Genomic DNA, 24,990 nt, shown 5'->3' with positions numbered 1-24,990 from the left:
GTGACATGTGAGAGATACCGCAACATAACCCTAGACCCACATTTGACCCTGGTGAATCAGTTGCAGTTTTTCTCAACTATCCCCAAAACTGGAGGGAGAGCAGAGTCCCAGGAACCCTTCTTGGAAGGGAAGAGTCTTGCCTGCGGGCTGCCCTTAGCGGCATTGCCTCCAGACTCCATGTGTGGAAATCACTGAAAAGCAAGAGTAATAACATACACGTGGAAGCAAAACCGTGAGAATATACTGTTCCTGTCTTACCTTGTGCTGTCGAGTGTTTTAGTCACCCTGGGCTTCAAATTGATCTCAGTAGAGTATGTTTAAGAAGTGGACTCTCTAAGACTGCTAGAAAAAGAGGCATTAGGAGGATCCTTCTGTATGAGGGCTGTTGAGCTATGCGTGTTAGTGAAGCTGTGTATTTTGTGCATAAATTAACCCTGGGGGAATTATCATGTGCTGACCAGAAACTTCAGATTTTTTCATTTTTAAAGAGGAGAGTGTGTTTGTGGGGGAGGAGGGGGCTGTAAAATAATAAGCCACCATGTTTTATGCGTCTCAGAAAATGGCTTGGTGCACAGCTGCGGTTGCTGTTTTCCTGCTATGTATGTTGTTTCTCATCTTAAAGGCCTATATGCAGCGTATCTGGGAAATGATTGCCATCCTGTTTTCAATAAAACCCTTTTTTTATGAAGGGTCTTGAGTTGGCTGGACATTAATTCTCAATCTGTTTACAAATATTTGTGCAGGAAAGGGTGAGCAATGTTCAGGACGGGCTTATGACGCATATACCCCCTATTTCAGTCCTTTGTTCAGGAAAATGTGGAAACAAGGCAATTGTACAATGAACAAATGTTGCCTTCGCATTCCAGGAGCGCGGCGCGGGAGCCGCTTGCTGCGGGGCAGCCGTGGTCTAGCAGTGGGAAGATGAGAAGCACGCAGACCGCCATGCCAACACAAAAAAGATGCTTCAGCTCAGAGATCAACAGGCAGCTTGGGTCGTATTTTATGAAGGGTGATGGAAAAGCTCCGATTCAGGGGGTTGATAATTGCTGTATACAAAAGCAGGGATATGTGCAACATGTTCAGAAGGTGAGCGTTGCCCTCAGAGAGGTTTTTCTTGGCTCTGCTCACCTGAATCCCTTGGAATGAGAGGTTTGGCTTCTGAGAAAAGCGCCTCATCTCTTTTATCATTTGAAGCTGGTACCTGGAGGTCTGGGTGACTTATGATCTTCTAGTTTCTCCACTTTGTGGAGACTTAATCATCTATTCACAGACACTGAGCAACCCACAAGAGCTGTTATGAGAGCAGGGATTTGTCTCTTGCCTTTAAATCTTCTCTCCTGGCTTCACTACCTCCAGCTTGTCTTGCCCCAGCCATGGTTGTCGTATGGTGTTGAAAAGCCTTGGAATCCTTCAGGATAAAAAAACTTATTAAGAATAACACAGTCTAAAAAATTGTGCCTGTTCATTCTTGTAATTATTTCAAATATTAACTAAAGGACATACATGTAACTATATAGCAAACTCTTTATTGTACTAATAGCTTGGGTATGCCACAGAACATGTTTTCTACAGCCGCTGCTGGGTAGGAAGCCTCGTGATATTTTTGCATATAGACCCTATAACTAAATGGGTGCACATTGACTAGTACAGGTGCCCACACGTATATACGTTATTGCTCTATAGGGAAGCTACTGTTGTGTCCATCTTCACAGCATCACAGACAAAAGTTGGAGAGGACCTCTGGAGATCGCCTTGCCCAGCTCCCCACAGAAGCAGGGTCGGCTAGAGTGGGATTGCTCAGGACCATGTCCAGTTGGGATGGAAGCTCCACAGCTTCTCTGGGCAGCCTGTTCCAGTGTTTGATCGGCCTCACAGTGAAAAGGTGTTTTCCTATGTTCAGTGGAAATTCCTGTATTTGAGTTTGTCTCGTCACCGGGCACTACAGAGAAGAGTCTGGCTCTGCCTTCTTTACTTCCCCCATCGGGTGCTTGTACGTGTTGAGAAGGTCCCTCTGAGCCTTCTCTTCTCCAGGCTGAGCAGTCCCAGGTCTCTTGCTGCATGTCACATGCTCCCATCCCTTAAGATCTTGGTGGCCCTTCACTGAGCTTGCTCCAGTGTTGTCTGTCTCTGTTGTGCTGGTGAGTCCAGACTGGACCCAGCTGTGTCTCACCAGTGCTGAGTAGAGGGGAAGGATCACCTCCCTCAACCTGCTGGCAACGCTCTGCAGAATACAGCCCAGGAGTCTGTTGGCCTCCTTTGCTTTAGTGGCACAATGCTGGTTCGTGGTCAACTTGGTGTCCAACCAGGACCCCCAGGTCTTTTCCTGCCAAGCTGCTTCCCAGCTGGTTACCCCCAGCGTGTACTGGTGTCTGGGACTGTTCCCCCCCCAGGGGCAGGACTTGGCATTTGTTGACCTTCATGAGGTTCCTGTTGGGCCATTTCTCCAGCCTGCCCAGGTCCCTCTGAATGGCAGCATGACCCTCTGGTCTGTCAGTCGCTCCTTCCAGTTTTATCGTCGGCATTTTCAGGGAGCAGAGGAATCAAAGGCAGATTTCACCCAGCAGAGCTCCGTGGGTGATGGGTAGGAGGAAGGAGAACTCTTGTTTGGCTCAAATGAGTTGAGTGCTGGTGCTTGTGCTTATGTCTCTGCTTGTGTAACACAGCTGTTTCACTGCCTGGTCATTTTGGCTTCTTGACTGAACTGTTTTCTATAAACACATAATTATTACATACGTGTTGGTTTAGGTGGGCAGAGTTGAGAGCTGGTCAAACCAGAGGTCATGCTGGTCCGCTTCTGGTTGGGAGTATATTGTACAGCATCCTGTGTGCCTGTTTGAATTTGGTTTGCATGCATCATTGCCTTAAAAAGAGGCAAAAACCTATTTGTCAAATGTGGAAACAGGCTGCTAGGACATGACTTCTTTCCCAGTACAGAGGGTGTAGCCAATACTGGATGTGCTGCTCCTTGGCGGTGTTTGGAACGGGAGGTCTGTTTATTAGTTTATCTTGTTTTTATTTCTCTGTGCTCCCTGACCATTCCCCCACGTTCTGCAATGGAATAACAAAAAAAACAAAGATGCAAATGTAATTTTCCAACCCAAACATTTTATAGCAGTCTTAGGAGCGAGCGAGCTGCATTTTTCTGCTCGAATGTGGTGTACAGGACGGGTGCTTTCCTGCTGCTTCCCAAGTGCGTGCTTGGATTCAGGGAGGGGGAGAATGAAGAGCTTTGAACTTAAATGATCTAGCGGTACAGTACTGTCTCCTCATGAAAATATCCCTATTTAGGGACTTTCCCTCCACCCCCGTGTGTCTGCAATTAATGCAAACCCCTGTCTGTCAGTCATTATTAGCTCTCTGGTAGGAGACATACACCTTAAAATACACAATATTAAGCAGGCTGTAGAAAATGGGTGAGATTTGTTGCAGAGTGAATTCTTCTCAGTACATTTTGCCTCCTGTCCTTCCACCTTCCTCTTCCCTTGGCTCCTTTGCCTCCCTCTGGACCTGCCCTTCATCTCCCTCAAGGACTCATTCTGCACTCTGCTTAAATTAAGGTTGTTTTTTTTTTTTTCCTTAATTGATGGGAGCCCTGACAAGAACTGATTAGCTGTTGGGGATGCATCCTTCCTTGTAAAGCTTGTGACCGATTTCCACTGCTTCCTTCCTTCCTCGAGACTGGAGAGCAAGCTTTCTTCTACGAGCAGTTGCCTCCCAGAGGCTTTATGCACGGTGGCCTCACGTGGAAGACTCTGTGGGCTTGTCCTGAATATATTTTTTTCCCTGGCAGCTCATTCGTTATAAAGTTTTAATGAATTTTAAATATATTATGAAAAGAGCACGTGGTTAGAAACCATCTCTGCTCATTTTTACACTGGGAAGTGTTGGGTTGTGCTTTTCTTTGCAGAGAGGGCGGATTGAAAGCAAGTGGAGGAGAAAGGCATGTCCCCGTGTGCTTAACCTTGCAGGTCACCTGGAACGGGAAGAGATGGCCAAAAATGCAACCTGAAAATGTTTAGCTGCTGCTGTTTATAATGAGGAAATATCTGTCTACATCATCGCTTTGTAACTTTTCAAAAGTATGACTTAAAAAGGAGGGGGGGGGGGGGGGTTGGAGAGGGAGCTGCGCCACCGTATTTTCCAGAATGAGAAACACAGGCTACTTGTTCAGTCAATTCAGTTTAGGTCAAATGTAGTTATGAAAAACAGATGATTGCTGGTGATCAAGCTGTACTTTGACAAATATCCCATTGTTTGAGCGTGCAGTGATTTCTTCAGAGCGTTACCCAGTGCAGGGCTTGGCGATTGCCTTCCTCCAGCTCGGAGCCTGTCAGCCGGTGCGGGGCTGGGTGCTCCAGACCCAAGGGCTTGGCTCTGTAGGAGGAGGGATTGCACAGAAAGAAAGGCTCAGTGCAAAATGCCTGAAGTTTCCACTCTAGCTATTAAAATATGAGCTCACTTGGGGCTCTCAGAAATGCTTGAAAGGTTGCTTCGTACGTACACGTTGTATCCTGCACTGCAGAGGAAAGGTTTATTTGGGGGATGCTGATATTTGAGAGAAGCTCCTTAATATTAGTGTAACTTAGGCCCGTGTCACTTTGTTATTATATATTCTTTTATGGTTTCCCCTAGAAAAAATTCACCCACGTGTTATATCTGGAAGGTGAGGAAACTATTAGTGGTGTTGCTGAGACAGGGCTAGTAGAAGCTGAGATAAATGTACGTGTCCCCATGTGAGTCTGACCCAGGGAAAGGCTGAGCCCTGCTCTGACGTTTGCTGGGTCTCGTGCTCTTCTGCTTCAGAGCTGAGCGATTGTGCTTTGATGGAATTGCTCTGCAAGGTGGCTGTCCTAAATCTGAAACATCAAAACGTCTTACATTTTGGGTGTGTTTTCAAATTTCTAAGGTTGAGAAGCAATGTGGACAGTTGCATGCTATGTGACTGTGGTTTTATGGGTGATATGAAGGCTGCAAAGTGCCAAGGAACGTTTAATCCTTTTTAGGATCTTTGTTCTGAAATCAGTATCCCTTTGCTCGGGTATCTGTTGGCTTATGGGATGTGAGGGACTAATTCTGGGTAACTTCAACTTGGGCAAGCTTTTCTTTCTGTGCCTTGTGGCATGTCACACCATCTAAAAGCATTCAGTCTTACCAAAACCCTCATTGCTCAAACCCAAGAAACTCATCATCCCTGACTCAAGGTGGTTTATGACCCAGCATGGACCAGCTTGTGTCCATGGGGATGTTAGGGAGAAGATAGGACTGATGTGTGAACAGGTGGATCAGGTGTTCAGGATGTATATGCAGGTGGCTGGGAAGTCTAAAAGCAGAAATGAGGTTGATATAGAAAAGCCCTTTTGTGGTAGGAGAAGGTCTCTTGAGTGTCTGTCCTTGGAGAAGTTCCAGGAAATATTCCACTAGACAGTGGGAAGAGCGAAGGGCTAGATTTGTGTATGGTCCTGGTTATTCACATAACTTTTAGAAACGTACACTGTTACTTGATGTATTTTGTCATCCGAAAACAAAATCAAAGCTATTAAAAATATGGAAAAAATGGTTTGTGTTTGACTTCTTATCGGTGTCACTGGTCTTGGGGCATGAACGTGCGTTGGATCTTCTGTTGCACTGCTACCACTCAGAGATAAACTTTTGACAATTAATCACAGGAGAAGATTAGACTTTCCAACAAATCTTAATTTGTGCATGTTACTTTCTACTCCTTTGGAGCAGCATTAACTCTGAGGAACTGTGAAAGCTTGAGCTGTCATCTCAGAAAAGTTTAATGTCCTTCTCGCCTTTTACAGCTCCATGTGCTCTGTGCTTCACTTCATTTGTCAGGCACAGCAACTCCAGATTTGGAGTACTTCTTCTTTCTAGCTATTAAAAAGTAAAATTTTTAAGATCAGAAAAGGCCCCCAAGGGAAATATTTTGAAGTATTTGAGTCTTTCTTTATGTTCCTTCTGGATGAACATATCTCTTTAATACTGAGAATTGATTTGATAAATACAAAAATACTGTTTAAAAAGGTTGGCCATGTGTTCAGTGTTTATACAAGCAAACCAACTCTCTTTAACTAGGATGATGTGAAGTTAAATCGCATGTTGGACTGGGGCAGCAGTCTTTTGCTTGGTCTAGTTTAAGGAAAAGCTGTGATACCCAGTCCTGGCTAAGCAGAATAACAGAACAAATGATACTTGGGTAGCAGAGACTGAAAACCTTGCACTCCCTTGCTCTTGTTAAATGAACCCAGCAGCTCTAAACCGATGACTGAGCAGTAGCAAATACACTAAATTTTTCTACCGCTATTAAATGGAAAAGAAAACACATTTCTGGTTAACATTTAAACCTATTAAAATGTGATTGAAGTGGAATTCGCATCTTGGATTACTTGGAAGATTTACTGTGGCTACTTGTCTGTCACATTAGGAAAACTCATTTCACCCTGAAAATCCCTACGTTTCACTAAAATCCCCGTATTTAGCTTGTGCAGCTCTATACCTGCTTGCAGACGCTTTCGTTGCATCTGAGATGCCTTCGCCAGCACTGTGCAGGAGCTCAGCCTGGGTGGTGAGTGACCTGATTGAGCAACGGTAAATAAGAGCACAACCGTAAAGGGCTAGAATTAATGTAGTCAACTGGTAGGTACATTTTAGTATTTTAGGTAAAAGGGAGATTGGATCTGGATGGACTCCGGTCAGCAGAGTCCTCCTGTTGCAGTGTGCTCCTTACACCCATAAGGTGTCCTTACACCCATATGGTGCATCTGACCCATCAGCAGTGTTTTGGTGTGCCAAAGAGTTTTGCATTTCCTGGGAGAGCTCCTGTCCTGGTTCTTGCCCAACAAACTGCTTTGTCTCAGGAAACCAAAGGGTCACAGAATCTGTTGCTGTATTTGAAATCTCAAGTTTCTAATTTGAAACTTTGATCAAGCCTGGGAAGAGAGGCAGGTCTTCATCTCCCTGTCCTCTCCCATGGCTGCTGTCTTTTCTGCTTTCAAAGTGAGCAATGAACATACATGTGAAAATGCCCTTTCTCATGAAAGGTCGTACTTAGCTTCTGCAGAGGTTAAATTCTTAACAGGGGAATAAACTTGAAACGGGAGATGCTGTCGCGTCTCCCCTTGCAAAGCTCCCGGAAACGTGTGATGCTATGGGAAATGTGAAATGAGTTGTTGAAGGCAAGTTCTCAGCACGAGCATGCTTGAAACCAGGTGTGCGGCTTGTGCTTTTGCTTTAAAATTTATTTGCAAGAAAGAATCCATCTGTTTGGTACAGAGATACTGTTCTATCTTCTTCCGTGGACTTACTGCAGGGTTTGAGCGTGGAAGATCTGTTCTTCATCTGATCCTTCTCCTCTGCTTGCGTTTGGGAAGAGATGAGGTTTTGGGTGGGTTTAATTCCTTCCAGAACTGCATTTTGCAGTCTGACAGACCCCTGCAAAGTCTCTGCCAGCTGCAGAAATAAACTTTATTGGTGGGAGAGGGAGATCTGTTGCGTAGATAGAGCCGAGTTGTTGATGCCTTCTTTGTCCCATACTTTTAGGAGGAGATGTTTTCTGTGTGCTCCATCCAGCCTGTCGAGCGCTTTGAAGATAAGAGCACCTGAGACCCAATTCTCCATGGTTAGCCACGGCGTGGGGGAGGCTTTGGCTGTGCTGATTGCATGTGCTGTCACAATGGCCCCCAGATTTGGGGCTTGGTTGCAGGTTTTTGGTGGTTTTTAGCTCCTCTGAGCCACGCAGCACAAATCACTTCTTTCAGCTTTGTCATGTGAGCTGGATTTTTCTGAGAGAATTTTTTTACCTAGTTTTTAAAGATTTACAGTTCTGATCTCTAACCTCTGTTTTCTCTGAAGCTTTGACACAAGGTCTTATGGACACTAGAAGTTTACATGGGCACGGGTAGCCGCTGGGCAAATTTATGGAAAAAAATCCATCAAGGGCTATTAAATAATAAGACTTGGCTTGTGGCTCAGGGCGTCCCTGTGCTGTGAGTTGCTGGAGGCTGAGAAACTAGGCTGGAAAAGCTGGATTACGTGTTCGCCCTGTTCTTGTGTTATTTTTCAGTAACACCAGGTCTGGTGCTGGCCGGCGTTGGAGGCAGGGCGCTGTGCCCGGGCTCTGCCGCCACGTAGCATTTGCACGCGCGTATTAGGAAAGCTGGTTGTTCCTGCTGGTTAAATTCAGGTTTTATTTAGCTATCTTTAATGCCCGCCTGAGCCCTGTGCAGGCAGGACACAGGGTGTCTCCTGACAGCTCTTGGGCACTGCTGTATGACTGCGTGGAAGACCTCGCGACTCCGGTCTTGCCAAGGGTTTGAGAGACATTAAATTTTCTGATCTTCATTTTGTTTGATTGAGGTTAAAATACTTCTAGCTGCTTTGCAGAACAAAGGCTATTGCTTTTTTAAACCTGGGAATTTCTGATTTTTTCCCCAGTTATACCAGTGTAGGTAAATATGAATGAAGCAAAAGAACTTGTTTGAAAGAGTATTTCTTTCCTGGACGGAGCAATTGAAGGGCACTTTATTCTCATTTTCATGCTTTTTTTCTTGCAGTTACAAGGATTAGAAATACTTGCTTATTTATTTTCAATAGAAAGCTTAGATAACTATGCAGCACTCTTGATTTCAGCTTCTGAGGTTGAGGCAAAACATTTGAGCTCCTGGTTAGGATCTTGAGAGCAGAGCTAGCACCAGAAATGGCTTCTCTGTGATTTTGAGAGGAGAAGCAGAGATGCGAGCTACCCAACCCTTTCACCAGGCTGAAGAGGCAATTCTATGCTGGCAATTTTAGTTGCTCCGGGCTTTCTTTTTTCCCTTTAAGTCTTCAATTCTTCAATTTTCCATCACATTGCTAATGGTTTTCTGTCTTTTTATTGATGGTTTCCCACTGCAAGAAGATGGGAACCCCTGATTGTGGACAAAGCAAAGAGTTATTTGGCTTTCTGCTTCTGGTCCCCACCTTCCTGCAGCTGCTTTTGTGTTGATCCCTTGGAGAGGAAGGAGAAAATGCTGTTTTTTTTCTTTTCTTTCCTCTACAGCACCAGCTAGCCATGAGACCATGGGTGTTAGGGAGCTGGTGAGCACCAGGATCTGGTTCTCTGTTTCTGAATTCCTAGGTCTTAAACTGAGAAGAGAGCGGTTTGCTCCCCTCTATATCACATAAGCCATAAAAATTTCACCTTTCTCACCAAATTGTGATTTTCTCCTGTTGGGAAGACTGGAGCATCTATAAAAGGGGCTGATGTGGGAAGAAGTTGGCTTCTGGTCCAGACGGCGCCAGGTGATGCTCATCTCCAGACTTCTCATCTGTCGGATTCAGCCGAGCGCGTTGCATCCCTGCGAGCTGCCAGGCTCTTTTGGGATGGAAACTCCTCCTTTTGCTAGCGTGGCCCCACCGTTTGTCATCCCGGGTCAGAGGTTGCGAAAAGCAGTAGTCAATTAAAGCTTTATTAGATGTAGTTAGTAATGCTCTGAAAGGAGCCAGCCAAGCTAAGGCCGCTAATAAAGGCCCTTTGTTAAGGTATTTAATAAATTAACACTCTGCTGTGGCGGGGAGGGCGGGAGGCGATTACAAAAGCCAGGCTCGTTAATCAGCGTGTTTACCCTCTTCAAACGCCCCGGCCGTGCGGCTCCCTAATCTTTACCCTCCAGATTTGCTGGGAGGTGCGCGGGCAGCTGCCGGCCCGGGGACGGGAAGCGCCTCCGCGGGTCACGCCTGGGCCACGGCACCGCGGACATGCCAAGACAAACACGGCTTACGAGGACCATCGCGCTAATCACCAGAGCCCCTCGTTAAGTGGGAACGGTCCTTAGCGCAGGTACCCGTCGCGGGCGTGGGGTGATGCTGAAGCAGCGGGATTCCCCCGAAGACCGCGCTTTGTCTCATCCCTACCCCGCTCATCTTCAGATTTGATTATTTTTTTTAACAAAACCCCCAGCACGCTGTGCTGGATGTGCTGCCGGGCTCGAACATTAGAGGGCATCTCCTCCTCATGCTTCTTTATTTTTTATTTTTTTTGTGTGTTTTGTTTTAGTGCAGCTTAATCTATAGGGCCGTCTTTAAAAAGCAAATAGAGCATTTGACCTGCTGTGCAAATTAGCCATATGGTGAAGTGTAATATCCCGCTGACCCTCATTACTGTGCAGTATGAAAAGCTCTCCCCTTTTCACATGCAAGCATATTAAAGTGGCCTTTTCAGCATTTTCTTCCATATAAAACTGTCTTCACTCCTGTGGCCAAGCAGTTAAAAGGGAACTCCAGCTGCAGCCAGGAGGGTGAAATTAAAGGCTTTACCCTCGTCTAAATGGAAAATAGATATTGCTTCCTATAGACAGGGCTGGGGAACAATGCTGCGCCGCCGGCTCCGGCAGTGGGACGGGGGGGTAATGGCCTTATTTTCTGGGAGGAAGGAGCCCGGCTCCTTTGAGAGAGGAGGTGTTGGGCGTCTACCTTGGAAGAAGGGGGAAAAAGGGGGAAATCCTACCTATTTTCCTCTATAGTTAACTATTTCATGGCCAAGCTAGTGGGAAGCAGTGAGAAGCTGTGCCAGGACCTGCTGCAGGACCCCAAGTTTTCCCTAGGACAAGCGGTGGCTTTTGTGTCGCTTTGCATCAGAGCTGAAGAAAAGCCACGTGCATCTTCGCCCCATAGAGAACTAGCTTTAAAACCTATTCTCTGGTGCATTGATGCCTGTATTGATGCCAACAAATTCCTTGTTTGCCTGTCTGGGGCTGGCTGGGAGCTCACCTGGATCAGGAGGGTATTTCTCTCCCATCTTCTCCATCTCTGCTGATGGAGGTGGCCCAGGTAGCACCACCAGCATCTGCTAACCACGTCGGACTAGTTGGTGGAGCAGGAGGGAGGTAGTTGTATCTGTTGGACCCAGACTTCAAGCTTTGCTTTCTTGCTTTTGCTTTGTAAATTTTTGTTGCTTTCAAACTTTTGCTTTAAATCAACTTACCAAGCCAATGATCGGAGAAGGGAAGGAAGCGCTAGAGCTCCTACGGACCCTTCTGGGTTGGCTTTTTGCTCTCATGGCTCTCGCTGGTTCTTGATTAGAGTTTCTTTCAGCTGACTAGCTTATGACCTTGGTACTAGGCAATCTTTGGAGCACTCCTTTCCTTTGGGATGGCCTTTGGTTGTGCTCCTTGGCCTTCTTCCACTTTGCTACGTCTCAATTTATTACTTTTTTTAAGCGCTTGAATACAAGTTCATTAAGTCAGGTGGTTCCTATCAGTGCCCTGTCGTTGGATACAAGCCCTGAAGCATCTGAAACGTGAAATTCACTTTGAAACTTGGGATTTAACAACTCAAAGAAGAAATGGGTTATGGTCTTCCATCTGGGGTACAGGTTGGAGTCAGGGCTGGGTGGAGCAGAGCTCAAATCCTGCTTTGGCTGGGCTGAGCTGGTAGGAAGGAGATGGCTCCATGCGTGTGCCTATGGCCCTTTTATTTGTAGGAAGAGATGCACAGTGTGGTGAGATACTGGCCAGCAAAGCAGCACAGAAAATCAGTCTAGCCAGGATGGTGGAGGCATCCCTGGTCAGGACAAGGTGGGGTCACAAGAACTGTGACCGTTCTCTGCTCGTGTGTGCTCTTTCAGCCGTGCAGGACACGTGGAGATGAGCGCAGCCGCTTGTGAGCATGCACAGCTCTGCAAATCTCGGAGGGAGAGGCTCACCTCAAAAGCGGCGCTTGCTGTACCACCGCGCTCTCTTCCCCCCACGCAATTTTCTGGTTAGCTTTATCTTTTTGTTTTCGGTATCGAGGTGGTGTTTACAGTCAACAAGCAGTTCCACGGGGCTGAGCAAGAGCCTCCTTTTTGATCCTGATTCAGCAAAGCGCTTACATGCTCAGTGCTGAGCACCTGCATGCGTACTTGTGTGCCTCTGTGATATTATTTGGGAATATTTACATTTTTAAAGTTAAGTATCTGCTTAAGAGTCTGACTTCTTTGTGTTTCATTAGTGGCTACTGGTGTTCTCTTGTCTTGAGACATCTTCAGGGCATGTTAAACTTATTTTCTAAGCTCATTTTCTTGCAACTTATTTCTAACTAGTGTACAAGCTCTCTTGGTTTCTTTAAGTGCTGGACAATCATCTCTCCTTAAAACAAACTGCCCATTTTCGGTAACGTTGAAGTAAAAAGTGGTTATTTGCAGGATTTAAAAACTTCTGTGCTGCTTTTGACAAGGTAGGGCCCATCCAAACTGCTGCTCTGAGCTGTTGAGCCATCGGGGCAGGGGTTGTACGTGTGGGTCTGGTTTTGGGTCAGCCCGTGCAACTCTGGGGTTAAGAGAGGGGAGTAGAGGTGGGATCCAGGTTTGACTGAGTGTCTTTTCAGCATTGATACGATGCCAAGCGTTGTTTGGCACTTATAGGCAAATTAAAATGAAACACTATCTATAGGGACTGTTTCAGCCAGGTGAGGGGTGACACATCACAGCACTCTTGCTCAGTGACTTGGGGGAAAAGGAATATACTGTTGCTTGTTGAAATGAGACTGAGATTGGCTGAACTGTGAATATAACCCCCCTGAAATGGGACTTCTGGCCCAGTTCTGGCCCTTCCTCCTCGCAGAACGTGACACGTGGGAAATGGCTGGTGATCAGGACATGTGGAGCCCAGGCTGGGAAATAAGCCATATGTAAAATACCTGGAGGCTTCAAAATCTCTGTGTAGTCTGTTTGTAAAGTGTGTTTCTCATGTGATAGGGTCAGCTGGGTGGGAAGGGACCTCAGGAGGTCTCTAGTCCAACTTCCTGCTCAGAGCAAGTCAGCTGTGAGATCAGACCAGTTTCTCAGAGCTTTGTCCGGTCTGGTCTTGAAAGCTTCCAAGGATGGAGACTGTAAAACACCTGGGGGAGCTCTTTCTGCTGCCTGACTCTTCTCATTGTGGCAAAGTTTTTCATTACAACCAGTCAAAGTGTCTCTATTTCACTTGTACCTGTTGTCTCTCCTCGTGCTGTGCACCACTGTGAAGTCGGCCTGGCTCCATCTTCTCAGTGACCTCGTCGTAGATATTAGGGTTAGATCCCCAGATGTTTTTGGCTGCTTTTTGCTGCAAGGATGCACTGCTGGTTCATGTTCAGTTTGCTGTCTACCAAAACTTACAGTCTTCATCCCAGATGGTGGCCCTACCTTTGAGTATACTGACTTTTCCCCTAATTTGAGGTTGTCTGCAAAGTGGATGAGACCACGTCCATTGCCTCCTCCAGGTCACTGATGAAGACGTTAGGTGAGGCAGGTCCCAGAATCCCTGCTGTCATTCTCCACTTGTTATGGGCCTCCATGTAGAGTAGAGTGTGACCTGTTAACCCACAACCTTCTAAACACAGCCATCCAACAAGGTATGGAAGGGTGCCAACCGGGTACCTATCAAGCTGATCACTTATCCACTTAGGTACAGTTTTTTGGATTTGGGGAGCTCCACAGTAAATTCTTCATGTGAAGAAGGAGCTGTTTGAAGGTAGACTTTCATAGATAGATGAATACTGATCTGCTTCTTGAGAAACAGTTGTGCAAGCCCTTGAGATGGGCTGTATAAGAGTGGAGCTGTGAGGTGCTGTGTAAGTCTGTCTTAAAGATTGGAGAATTTCTGAAACATGTGCATGAGAATTTTTGTGGACCAAAGTCAAAGGAGGATGAAGAGCCATTGAAAGCCAGAGATAAATTTAAAAGAAGCCCAGGTCATGCAATAAGTAGCTAGTGCTAATACATTAATAAATCCAGATGGGCAGTGGGTTTAAGTTTCTCACTAACAAGGAAGTAAGCCAAATTCATCACTGTTTACCTAAACCAGAGCTTCAGTGATGAGAGTGGCATGGTCTGTGGATTGGGTGCTACAAAAGCATTCTTCAGTGGATTTAAAACTAGGCTTTTACAAGTCAATTGGAGCTATTTCTGCTTGTTCTGCATATGTGGTTAAGTGATGTCCACATGTATACACTAAACTAAGCACAACTTGAGTTTATCAAGGGAGGAATCTACTCAGCATATATTATCATAGCACATCACCTTACTTACTGTCAAATGTAAGAGCTTAGAAGATCCACATTTTTAGGGAATGGACTAATGACGTTGCAAGTACAAAGTGTTTGAGATGGCTCAGCCAATAACGTCCCCATAGGAGTGATGGGTTATTGATGGCACGTGTTGCCCAGTTGTATGCAGCTAGTAAATTATCATTACATGAAATACACAGGGTGCGTTTCTGCTTCCAGGTAAGCAGAAGCTTAGTAATCCAAAATATTGCCATCTACATGTTCTGGATCTAAAAAGTCCCATTTTACTGGGCATTTTAATTATTTGCTGAGGACAGCAGCAGAATAAAGCTTAGAGCATGTTTTTCCCTATGTAATTCACAGCTAGATTTGCTTTCAGCTCTGCTACTCCTGAATTATGAATTTTTTTGGTTTTTTTCAGCTGTTGTTTTTGCATTCTTGTGATTATATTCTGTTTTCCCTTATGTGGTGTTCATCTATGATCTTAATTATCTGCCTCTCATCGCCAACTCTGTGAACTCTGAAGCTAATTTGAGAAGGAAAGTTCTGCCCGGTAATTTTAAAAATATGAGGCATTATTGAAGGTTTTTCCTGGACCAGTGATTACAATAAATGTGTAGTTTGGAAGTGTAGCTTTGGATTCTTCCTGCTACCTTAAAGAGATTGAGAATGGGGTGAAACCTATTCTCATTAAAACTGAATAGATGAATAGGAAAGGGACCTCCTTCTCCTCTACCCACCATGAGTACTTGATTTCTCCAAGTTGTAGGCTGAGCTCATAAGAAACCCAGAAGGAGCAAGGATGCTGCCTCTAATGATATGTATTAGCAGTGTCTTGCTTCCACACAAGGTTGGTGGTGGATTTAGAAGTCTGCGAGAGGCTGGGGCTGGGAGTTACTCTTTCAGTAGTTTTGCCCAAGTGGTCCTCATTTTCAGACCTTCCATGTGCCGCTTGAGATCCGCATGTGCATCACGAGTTCTGTTGAAAAAGAAAAAAACATTGCAGGTGCATTGCATCTTTACAGACTAAAATAGCTGCTTTTAGGAGAAAGGAAAAGAAAGAAAAAAGTTGGACTGTTTCCCACCGAGGGGACATGGAGAGCAGGAATAGGGCACATGCACATGTAGCTCTGCTCCGGTCTGGGATTTTTATCGAAGCATTGGTTGATGAAGGTGTTGTTCAGCTTGGGTGCTGTGCCATGCTGAAACGCTTGGGAGATTTTGGAGCAAATCTTTTATTCAGCGGGTTCCCTGCCTAAGCAGATGCTGGCATACCTGCTACAAGTGGCTGAGCCTGGGCAGCCTGAGTGGCTTAGGGATGCTCTCAGAGTCACACTACCTTGTGTACAGCATTTAGGTCCCAAAATACTGTGTTTGAAAACTGGAGATAAGGACGGGATTGGTTAAATGTGAAAAACCACCAGGCATGGGGCTGTGAGAGGAGAATGGGATCGAAGTAGAAATACTACGTAGTGTTTCGGATGAGTAGTCTACAAAACACGGGGTCTCGTGGTCTGTTTCTGGATTTGGTGTGGTTTATTCCTGTTTGTTTGTTTTTTGCTTTTTGTTTTTTTACCCAGAGGAAAAATAATACTAAAAAAGAGAGTACAGAGGAGTAATATTATCTGAAGACCTGATAAGTTGAATAGTCTTAAATAGGTCAAATGTGGGAAACTGGGTGGTCTAAGCTAAAACTGCCACCAAGGGGAAGAAAGACTTCCCATTTCTAGGAGAATATAATACATAAGTGATGAGAAGATCTAGGGAGATGATGGAGGAATGCACTTAAGAGAAAAGGATGAAATTGTGCACAAGAAAAATGTGGATAGTGTCAAGAGAGATTTTTTGGGGGAGGATAAATTTTTTGTTGGAGTAGCCTCTTGTGAGAGAAGCCCTAATTCTTGGGGCAGTCAGAAAAGGCTGAAAAAAGAAAATAGAGGGAACAGTGCATTGGGAGATGGGTTTGGCCAAATTGGCGGGTCTCTAGGCCATAAATTTTAGGGAAAATGTTAAAATGTGAATATGGTCTACATTTTGGGCAGAATGGTTTCAAGGGTTTTTGGTGTTCCTCCTCTTCTGCTACAGTTAAAGCCATTTGTTGGGTTGGAACAAGGAGAACCTGGCCTCCAAAACCTTCTAAGCTCCCTGTGAGGCTGAAGGGGCTTCCCTCCAAGGTTGAGAGACAGGTTTATAGTGAATCCTTGGTGCAGTATCTCCAGCCCAGCTCAGATCACTCTTGCTTCTTGTGTCTGTGGAAGACATTTTTTTGCCTCTGAAAGTTCAATCCAAAATAGTTTCATTTTCAGAGAATATTATGAAGTTGGTCCAGATGCTTCATCTTCCTCAAAGCCATCAGTAAAATAGCGATAGAAACCTAGCTTGTGGTTTGTCCCCAGTGGCGAAGGAACTGAACGATGGGGTCGGGGGTTTTGGCTTTCGGCCGTGGGAACGTGTGCTCTCTGCTGCCGTGTCCCAACGACCTGGTGGCTTCTGCCTCTCCCAGCACCTGGTGACCTCCACCATCCTAAGGATGCTCCTGAGGAGCTGGTGGGAAAGCAGACGCATCAAATGGAGAAGCTTTTGAATGAGGGGAACAGCTACGGGATAAAACCTGTGGTGCCGCAGGGCGATGGGAGGATGAGCAGAGCTGTGCTGCAAGCGGAGCCGCATGTGGGATGAGTTCTTGGCCTTTCTTTCCTGAAGAAATGCATGGTGAGGGTGGGGTGAGCAGGGAGGATCTCTTCTTGGAGCTCAGTTGGAGGGATGAGGGAAAGTGATTTCAGCTGAACTGAATTGCTGTGGTGTAATCTTAGCAGAAATCTTCAAAATTGGGTCTTAAAAGGGCTGATTGGTTTCAGACTGGCCTCCTGCTCCTGATGAGCTGCTTTGCAAGTTTCCAGTAAGTCCTCGAGGTCACCACAAAATCTTGCCTGTGTAGCTTTGGGGAAATGGCAGCTTACGCGTGTTTAGTAATGGAATTAATTACTCACCTACTTCCATATGATGTTGCATAAAGCTAAATGCGGCGGCTGGCGTGAGCGACCGACTGCCGCTGTAGCTGCGCTGGCGGCTGTGGCTGTGCCTTGCTGTGCTCTTGCCTTCGATGGTGCCATACATTAATTTATTAAAGAAATTGGGGAAAAACCGCCTTCAGTTTTGAATTTGCACCACAAATTCATTGATAGCAGCGGGCTGTGCTGGGTTAGTGAGTAGCTTCACTCAAAGATCTCAGCGATGCTACCAGAGTTGAGTTGCTCTCACGGTCAGGATGGAGGTGATCAGGGGGGTTTGTGCCACTTGTGTAGGTTTTGAGAGGTGAGGCACAGCAGGATTTGATAAATATCTTAAGTCTGGTCCCATCCGGTGGGGTGGGACTGGGATAGTCTCTTCTGTCTTGGTTCTCCTGACAGAGAGAGAGAGGAGATGGGTAACACCAGCGTCCTGAGAAGCACCGGCTCCCAGGACTGCTTGAAGAGAGGTCAGAGCTTTTGAGAGCATTGAGAAGACACATGACATGGAAATGCTGGTTCCCAGATAGTTTCTGTTTCTGAAAAGCTCTCTTAAAATGTCAAATTACTTGTAGGTTTAAGCTGATGCTTAACTTGACTGTAGGAGAAAGGCTCGGATTTATGTCTGATCCAGATTTGTCCCTTGCCAGGATATTGGCACCACTGATGGTTGGATGGATGTTCCCAGCCTGGGTCAGGACCTGCTCATCCTGTGCACCCTAGATACTCAGCTAGGATAAAAAGTATAATTCAGAGACAAAATCCATGGTATAAATCTGCATAATCTTTGCAAAGCATGTGCATGGTCGCAAGAAGGGTTTTTTATGAATTTTAGCACCGTTGGGAAGGGCAGTACTAGGTGGAAGAGCTGCTGGGCACATCAGCAAGGCTGAATTTTTGCTTAAGCCTTGAGCTCCAGCTTGTAGAGACAAGGAGCTATTCGGGCTACAGCTCTTCAAGGGTTCATTGTGGACATTTCATAAGACCCTTTTAGTTGGGGGCATCCTAAGGCAGCCTGGTTGTATAATGCTATAGTAGCTGGAGGATCATTAAATTAGCATCAGGTTTTTCTTTTAATTTATTTATTTTTTATAGTAGAGAAAGTTGACGTCTGGTGCCTTGCTCAGGTGATATTTGTTGTTGCGTGTTGTTTGTTTTGTGAATTCCAAATGAGTTGGGTTGTTTTTTTGGTTGGGTTTTTTTTTGGCTCGGAACAGTTCAAAGCAAGACCTTGTCCCTTCTCTGAAGTGTTTATAATCCAATTTCAGACATAAAACAGCGCGGGCGTGGAGGAGGGAGGAACTTGCAGGGATAAAACACCAAGGTTTTACATAGCCTAGGGGACGGGGGCGGTAGGCGGACATCTGAATGCTTCAGCAGGTCGATGGCATTTGAGGATCCTCACGCGTTTGTTGCCTGGGTGGGGATGCTCAGATGTAGCCTGGCTTGGTAAAACAAGCCACCTACAGAAGAAGCCCCCAGAGGAGCGGTTCAGGTCCCCGCCACAGCACCCAGCGTGGGTGGGCCATGCCCGTGGAGGGGAACTCGGGTCTTTGGCTTTTGGGACTAACTGGCTCTCATTTGGAGGCTCAGACCTACAGTAAAGCTGGGAGAAAATAAACTCAAAACCCTATTTTATTTTTCCCAGCTATATAGACCAGTCTCATAAATTGCTATAACCCACACAAGCACATTTTTCTGAAATTCCCCGTTGTGTGTGGCTTTGCATCACGCTGCACCCATGAATCAGCAGAAGAATTTCTGACATTGTTTGTCCGCTCTTTCTTTTTGCTTACACTAGAAATTGGTTGTTTTACTGCCCCCACGGCTAAGTAAATCTGATGTTTGTCCATGTTATGATCTGGTAAAGAAGCTGATTGCATGCCTCTATATATCACATCTGCATGGCGATACTGGAAAATGGGTACAGAAGAGTTCATCAAATACTCTTATACCTGAACAGGTTTTTTTGACTCGGTGTTTTGAGTAAAACTTTTTATCTTCTGATATTTGGATCGCATTTTTCAGGAAAGTGTTGCACAGATATGTTGGAGGAATATGAGATTTGCATCTTAAATGCACTATATTGCAAGTTAATAGTTAATGCAGCATATTGTGAGTTAACAGTTAATGCAAAGTGTTATAATTACTTGAATTAATCTTTTCTGTTTTTCAGGGTGCCCGAGAAACCTTTGAGAACTACTACAGGAAGCAGAGAAGAAAACAAGCCAGATTGGTCCTGCAGCCACCTTCAAACATGGTACGATGGCCCTCTACTTGGAGTGCCCGAACTTGCTCTGCCAAATAAAGGAGCGGAGGGTTATCTCTGGGCATGCCGTTGCCGGTGGGTGGTCTCGAATTTATTTCCAATTGCTCTTGGGCACCTTCGTTTTAATCTTTGCTCACTTTTTCTTTGTTGCAGCATGAAACTTTAGATGGCTACAGGAAGTATTTTAATCAAATTGTAGGGTAGGTATTCTTTTTATATACATCTTTGCTAAATATGTGTGCGCTGTGTTGTTGAGGAGCCCAAAAAGAAAAAGAGAGGAGGGAATGTTGATCTTTTTGAGGGGCCTTTAAAGGGAGCCAAAACAGGAATAAAAAGGTGGTTTGGGCTTTTTAAGTGTTTTAGAGTGTATTTTGTAGCATCCATGAACTTTGCTGTGTCACTAGTGAGAACATGGAGGAACCTGCCAGCTCTTGTTCCAGCAAGTGCGTTTCTGGGAATTTGAGGATAAATAATTTCTGCGGACTATGTGCATCTACTTGCCCCACTAGTGAGATGAATAGGCCCTCTGCCTTAATTATTCTTTAATATTTGATAATTATTCTTTGATTATTCTCCTGGTAAAGAAGGTGATTCTCAAGCCTCTATACCTATGAGCTTCTTACTGCACTCAAATTTGACAAAAGTCTTCCAAAAGCAGCCAAGTTCTCAGAGGAGACAACCTAAGACTGCTAATCTAGCAAAGATAGGGTATGATGTTGAAATTTCTTCAGCTAATGATAGTAATTGCAACATCTAATTGCGGCCATCGCAAATGCAATGTGTGCTGCTCACCTTCTCATGGAGCTCCGTGCTTCTGGGCTGAATTTCCCCAAGAAAACACAGCTGAGATTTTGTGCATTGGTGTTTAAAATGTATGGTGCCACACTCGCTCCCTGAAAAATAGTTTCTTTTTGGCCAGCATGTTTGATAACTGGAGATTGGAGTGAATTGATTGCCTTTAAATGGTTGTGAGCGTGTGGTGTATCTGGGTGTGAGAGAGTATTTTCTCTGCAGTTAAAGTATTTTTCTCTGCAGTTAACCAATTGTAATGCGATTGCTGCTAGCTAGAGCAGAGTTTAATCAGCGGTTCTTGTGCAAATAATGGTGTGGAGAACTCTGAGAGGGGAAATTCTGCCTTTGTGTATACACAGAGTAGCATTACTACAAGCAACTGTGTTTTAGCTCACTTCTATAATACAGTGAAACATCATATAAAATACTGCAATGTTAAAAATAGGTGAATAAAGTGCTTAGTGTTGGCTATATTTGATACAGATATCTGAGCTTGCTCTGGAGATTTGTGGATGTGCAAATGCCGCGTATCCCTCGCATGCAGTGTTTGCAGATCTCTTTTGATGTCTCAAAACCTGTAACTTTTGATAACAGTGCCATTTTCTCTTCTCTGTTAGGTTTTTTGTAGTTGAAGATCACATCTTGCATACAACACAGGGCTTGGTAAATAGAGCCTATATTGATGAGCTGTGGGAGATGGCGTTATCAAAAACTATTGCAGCACTAAGAACACATTCAGTAAGTAAAAGCCCCGGGTCGCTCAACTGTTGCTTGAGTATGACTTGACAAGCTGGAAATATTGGCTTTTACAGTAGTATTCTTTGTTTTGCCTCTTTTCCAATGACCCTGTTTAAAACAATAAGACGAAGACACGCTGCTATTTCCCCAAAAGCTTTCTCCAGCTCTTTTTTGCCTCCTGATGCACTGCATTTCCCTGTACCAAACTCTCAATATTTTGGGGGACTGGAAAGAAGCAAAGAGTGGTTTGATATTTTTCTGGTTACTTCGCTGATCACTTTTGAAAAGCACCAGCAGAGGGAGTCAGTTTGTCCCAGAAAACTGGGGAAAAAAGCATCTATTTGGCATGCTGAAGTATGACCCTGTTTGATATTCCCGTAAAGTTCATGGCAGTGAATGGGCTGCTATCAAACTGCAAATCATTTGTGCGTAAAGAGACACTAAATGGATTTCTTATTTTTTAATACTGAAAGAAGTTTGGAAAAATTGCTTGTCGCTTCGGTATTTCTCTGCTTGAGCAAAAAACCCAAAGGCAATTGCAAAAAATGTACAATTTTTTTTCCAATTTTGTATGACCTGATATAATGTTGTACTGGTTCAGCTGGGAACACTGGAGTTTTCTGAAAACCCTCTTGGTTAATGGGATGAAAAAATTTGCATTTGACCATAAAAGGAAAACCATTAACGTCTTTCCCCAAGTCCATTTTCAAATTATTGGGCCATTTTCTCCAGGAAAACCAAAGTATTAAATAACTGAAGTCCCACTGCTGCTCCTGGAAGGCAGTGCCGTCCAAAAGCACGAGGATGCTGCCAGATCATGTCGGTGCAGGCCTGCTTCTAACATGATGTAACATGCATGTGGTGGTACCCGAGTGATAATGATGTCGTTGCTCTTTGCTGAGAAAACCCTAAAATTTCTGCGTGGAGACACAATATGCTTCTTCCTCCAAACCACACTGAGTTTGCATTTACGTGCCCCTGACTTTAGCTTAGCATGGTTGCCCAAGGGCAGTGTTGCTGAAGAGCTGCTTGGCTTCACCTGTGCAGGTGGGGATAATCCAGGGGATGGAGCTGGAGCTCGTTGGGATGAGGGACCGCAGAGGCTTCCCGGGGCACTCTGGCTCCGGCCGGCACAGCAGTTTTGTTGACTGGAAAGCTGCCTCCTTCCACTTAAACCTCTGTGTTACGAAAGGGGATAAACACAGAGAGGTACACCCCACTAGGTTGTAAACCTGTGTTTATTTTCTTTTTAAGCGGGGTTTTTTGCTAGGTGAAAGCCGTGAGAGTAAGCCAGGTACAAATATGGTGTTTTTCAATTTTACCAGCTTTGTTGCCATGACAAGTTGTTTTAAGTGATGCCAAACTTAGTGCATGAAGTGGCTGCCAGGAGAGGGTTTTTTCAGTAATCATGAAATGTTACATGATTTCTCAACACTAGTATTGTGGTCATCTCTAAGCACTGCTCAGCCTACAGCTCCCATATAGACCAGTGCCATCCATCCCATATTGCCGTTGAGACTTGATGGAGGGCTCTCACGTTGGTGAGGCTGTTTCGGTTCTAACCGTTCAGCCAGACTTATCCCTGGATTTTCTTCCTTGCTGCAGACAGGGACATCTTTTATCACTTCTGATAGCTTTAGGGCATTATCTTTCTATCTGACTTTCTTTTTTGGACAGTGAAATGGAAAATGTGTCTCTTCCAGTCTTTCACGTTGATTAATGGAGTCATTCCTCCTTGAGTTTCCAGTGAGCTTTAAATCTGTTTCTCTTTCCAGCTTATGATCACTGATTCTATATTTGGTAAGAGTCTGTCTGAAACTTTACATATTTCAGCATAGGGTGGTTGTCTGCTGCGTCCAGAGAGCGCACGAAGCCTGTGGGTAACATGGGGTGGCTCTGGGGGGATGATCAGCATTGTCACTACACCAAGTTGTGTCTTTAGGGCTTTGATCAGTCTCCTGACCCGCAATAAGTACTTGTATTGTAGCTCTGACCATTAAATGTTGCTGAAATATAGGCATGCAGCGTGTTTTTTCTCAGCCTGAACCACTTAGCAATGCAGCCTTTGCGTGGGGCTCGGGGATGCCTCGCTGCGATGCTTCATTACCGTCAGACACAACACACTAAATATTAAATGAAAGGCGCTGCTGTCGTCTTGGTATGACAGCGCGCTGATTTGCTTCATCTCCTCTCGCTTCTCCAGCAGCTCCTGGGTAATCTTAGAGACACTTCAGGTATCTCTAGAGCAACCGAAATCCTTATTCATCATGGAGAGCCTCAAGAGCAGTGCGTTATGAGGAGAGATACCCTTATCAGTGTGCCTTCCCTTGCCCTGTACAGCGTTAGGGCAGGAGCTGTAGGATAAAAGCTACTGATCGTAAGACTGTATGGCATGCCTGTGTATTTATTATCACTCAAGTGATAACGCAGGAGGGCTGAGGGCAATATTTTTCCCGCGTGCTGCAGTTAAAACCATGTTTTAATTTCTGCCCTTCTTTGCAGTCCTACTGCTCGGACCCGAGCCTGGTGTTAGACTTGAAGAACCTCATCGTCCTCTTTGCAGATACACTCCAGGTACATGGGTTTCGGCGACCATTCTTTATCTCGCTTGACGGTTTTGCTGCTCACAGATGGTGTCCGTCAGCAGGGTTAAATGGCTGATACGGGCTTGCTGTGGTGGCCTGGCTTCTTTTTTGGCATTGCAGTGCATGAATTGTGGCACCCAGTGGACAGCCTGGTTGCTCTGTGCGTCGGCTGGTCAGCCTGTGGGCAAAGACCAAACCTTGGCCACCTTGCCAAGCCCTTGTGCCTCCTGCTTGCACCCAGCCCAGCCTTTAATAGCCCTTGGTCCTACCACCTCAGTAAATCACTGCCTAAATCCCTCCACCAGCACTGTTCGCCTCTGTAGTGGTGGTTGGGGAGAATTTGCCCGCGTGCTCCCTATTAAATAGAGAAAATAATCTTCAGCTGCCTGTTGGTGACTTTTTCTTATCTGAAGTTGCTCTCTTCCCCCACCTCGCTGCAGGGATACGGCTTCCCGGTGAACCAGCTCTTTGACATGCTGTTGGAGATCCAAGACCAGTATAGTGAAACCCTGCTGAAGAAATGGTCAGGAGTTTTCAGGTAAGAAGCTCTTTAAGCAAACGCATGAGATGTATCTTACAGAGCAGTTTTGGCCCATAAATAAGATCTTCTGACAGATTAGTGGCAAGCTCATGTTTAAATGTTGGGCAACAGTAAGCTTCAGCCTGGGCTCTCTCTGCCCCAGTGAGAGCCAATTTCAATACAGTTGCGAGGATCCTGTGTGTGGTAAGATCTGTGTGATAGTATCAGTGTAGAGCAGAGGTTTTACATCCCAGAGGGATAAGGTTATGGTTTTGTTTTGGAGCTCACACTGACAGTCAATAGGTGGAAGGATGCAAAAATCTGGTGTTGCAGCAGCGTTACTGTGCCCTCGCTCCAACACTGAGCCACGTGTGTCTTGGGATATCGGCAGCACATCCCTGTGCTGCTGCTGTAGACATGTCCGTGAGCTGAGCAGTTGCCCACAGGTAGGGCACAATACATTATCCAGGGTCCCATGCCGTGCTCTGGAGCCACCAGCTCATCCTGTAATGGTCGCCCAGGACATCCCAGGAGGATTGACGTGTCTCGGAGCATGGGGCATTGGGAAGAGGTGCTGGAGGATTGTCAGTGCCCGGGTAGCTCAGCATTCATCTTCCTCGAGTCAGGCAGGACTGGAGCTCACCTGGGCTTTGCCAGGGGCCACTGCTGAAGCTCCAGTCTGGACTAAAGTCACCATTAAGCTCTGGTTGTGGCTTTACGCAAGTTGAAGGCAGGGAGCTGGGAGAGATCATTGAGTCCGGCTGCAGCAAAGATGATTTCATCAGTCACAAACATGGGGAGAAGTTTAGGCCCATGGGATCACGTCTTCAACTGGCACCTCCTTCTTAAGAGCTTGCCGACCTAGCAGTAAACCTGCAAAGTTGTGCTTAGTCTGTTGTGACAGAGCTGTCTTTCTAACTTTTCTTTTCTTTTCTTTTCTTTTCTTAGAAATATACTTGATTCAGATAACTACAGTCCTATCCCAGTGACAAATGAAGAAGTTTATAAGAAAATAGTTGGACAGTTCCCATTCCAGGATGCAGAACTTGAAAAGGTAATCTTGAAATGGGGAAA

The 24,990-nt window shown here is 45.4% G+C and overlaps 1 protein-coding gene across 6 annotated transcripts in view; it reads left to right on the top strand.

Annotated features, from left to right (window-relative positions):
• The window catches only part of EXOC6B (exocyst complex component 6B), a 307,343-nt gene that overhangs the window by 164,041 nt on the left and 118,312 nt on the right, over positions 1-24,990 (top strand). For all 6 annotated transcript variants that reach the window (XM_075042264.1, XM_075042035.1, XM_075042433.1 and 3 more), the window contains 6 exons: positions 19,189-19,272; positions 19,435-19,481; positions 20,691-20,811; positions 23,314-23,385; positions 23,837-23,934; positions 24,865-24,970. In XM_075042264.1, coding sequence (XP_074898365.1) covers positions 19,189-19,272; positions 19,435-19,481; positions 20,691-20,811; positions 23,314-23,385; positions 23,837-23,934; positions 24,865-24,970 — 528 coding nt within the window. The remainder of the gene's footprint in view (positions 1-19,188; positions 19,273-19,434; positions 19,482-20,690; positions 20,812-23,313; positions 23,386-23,836; positions 23,935-24,864; positions 24,971-24,990) is intronic.

Source organism: Buteo buteo, chromosome 1 (genome assembly GCF_964188355.1).
Source record: "Buteo buteo chromosome 1, bButBut1.hap1.1, whole genome shotgun sequence".
Taxonomy (NCBI): domain Eukaryota; kingdom Metazoa; phylum Chordata; class Aves; order Accipitriformes; family Accipitridae; genus Buteo; species Buteo buteo.
The sequence above is the reverse complement of the archived record's forward strand: the minus strand, read 5'-3'. Positions and strand labels throughout refer to the sequence as shown.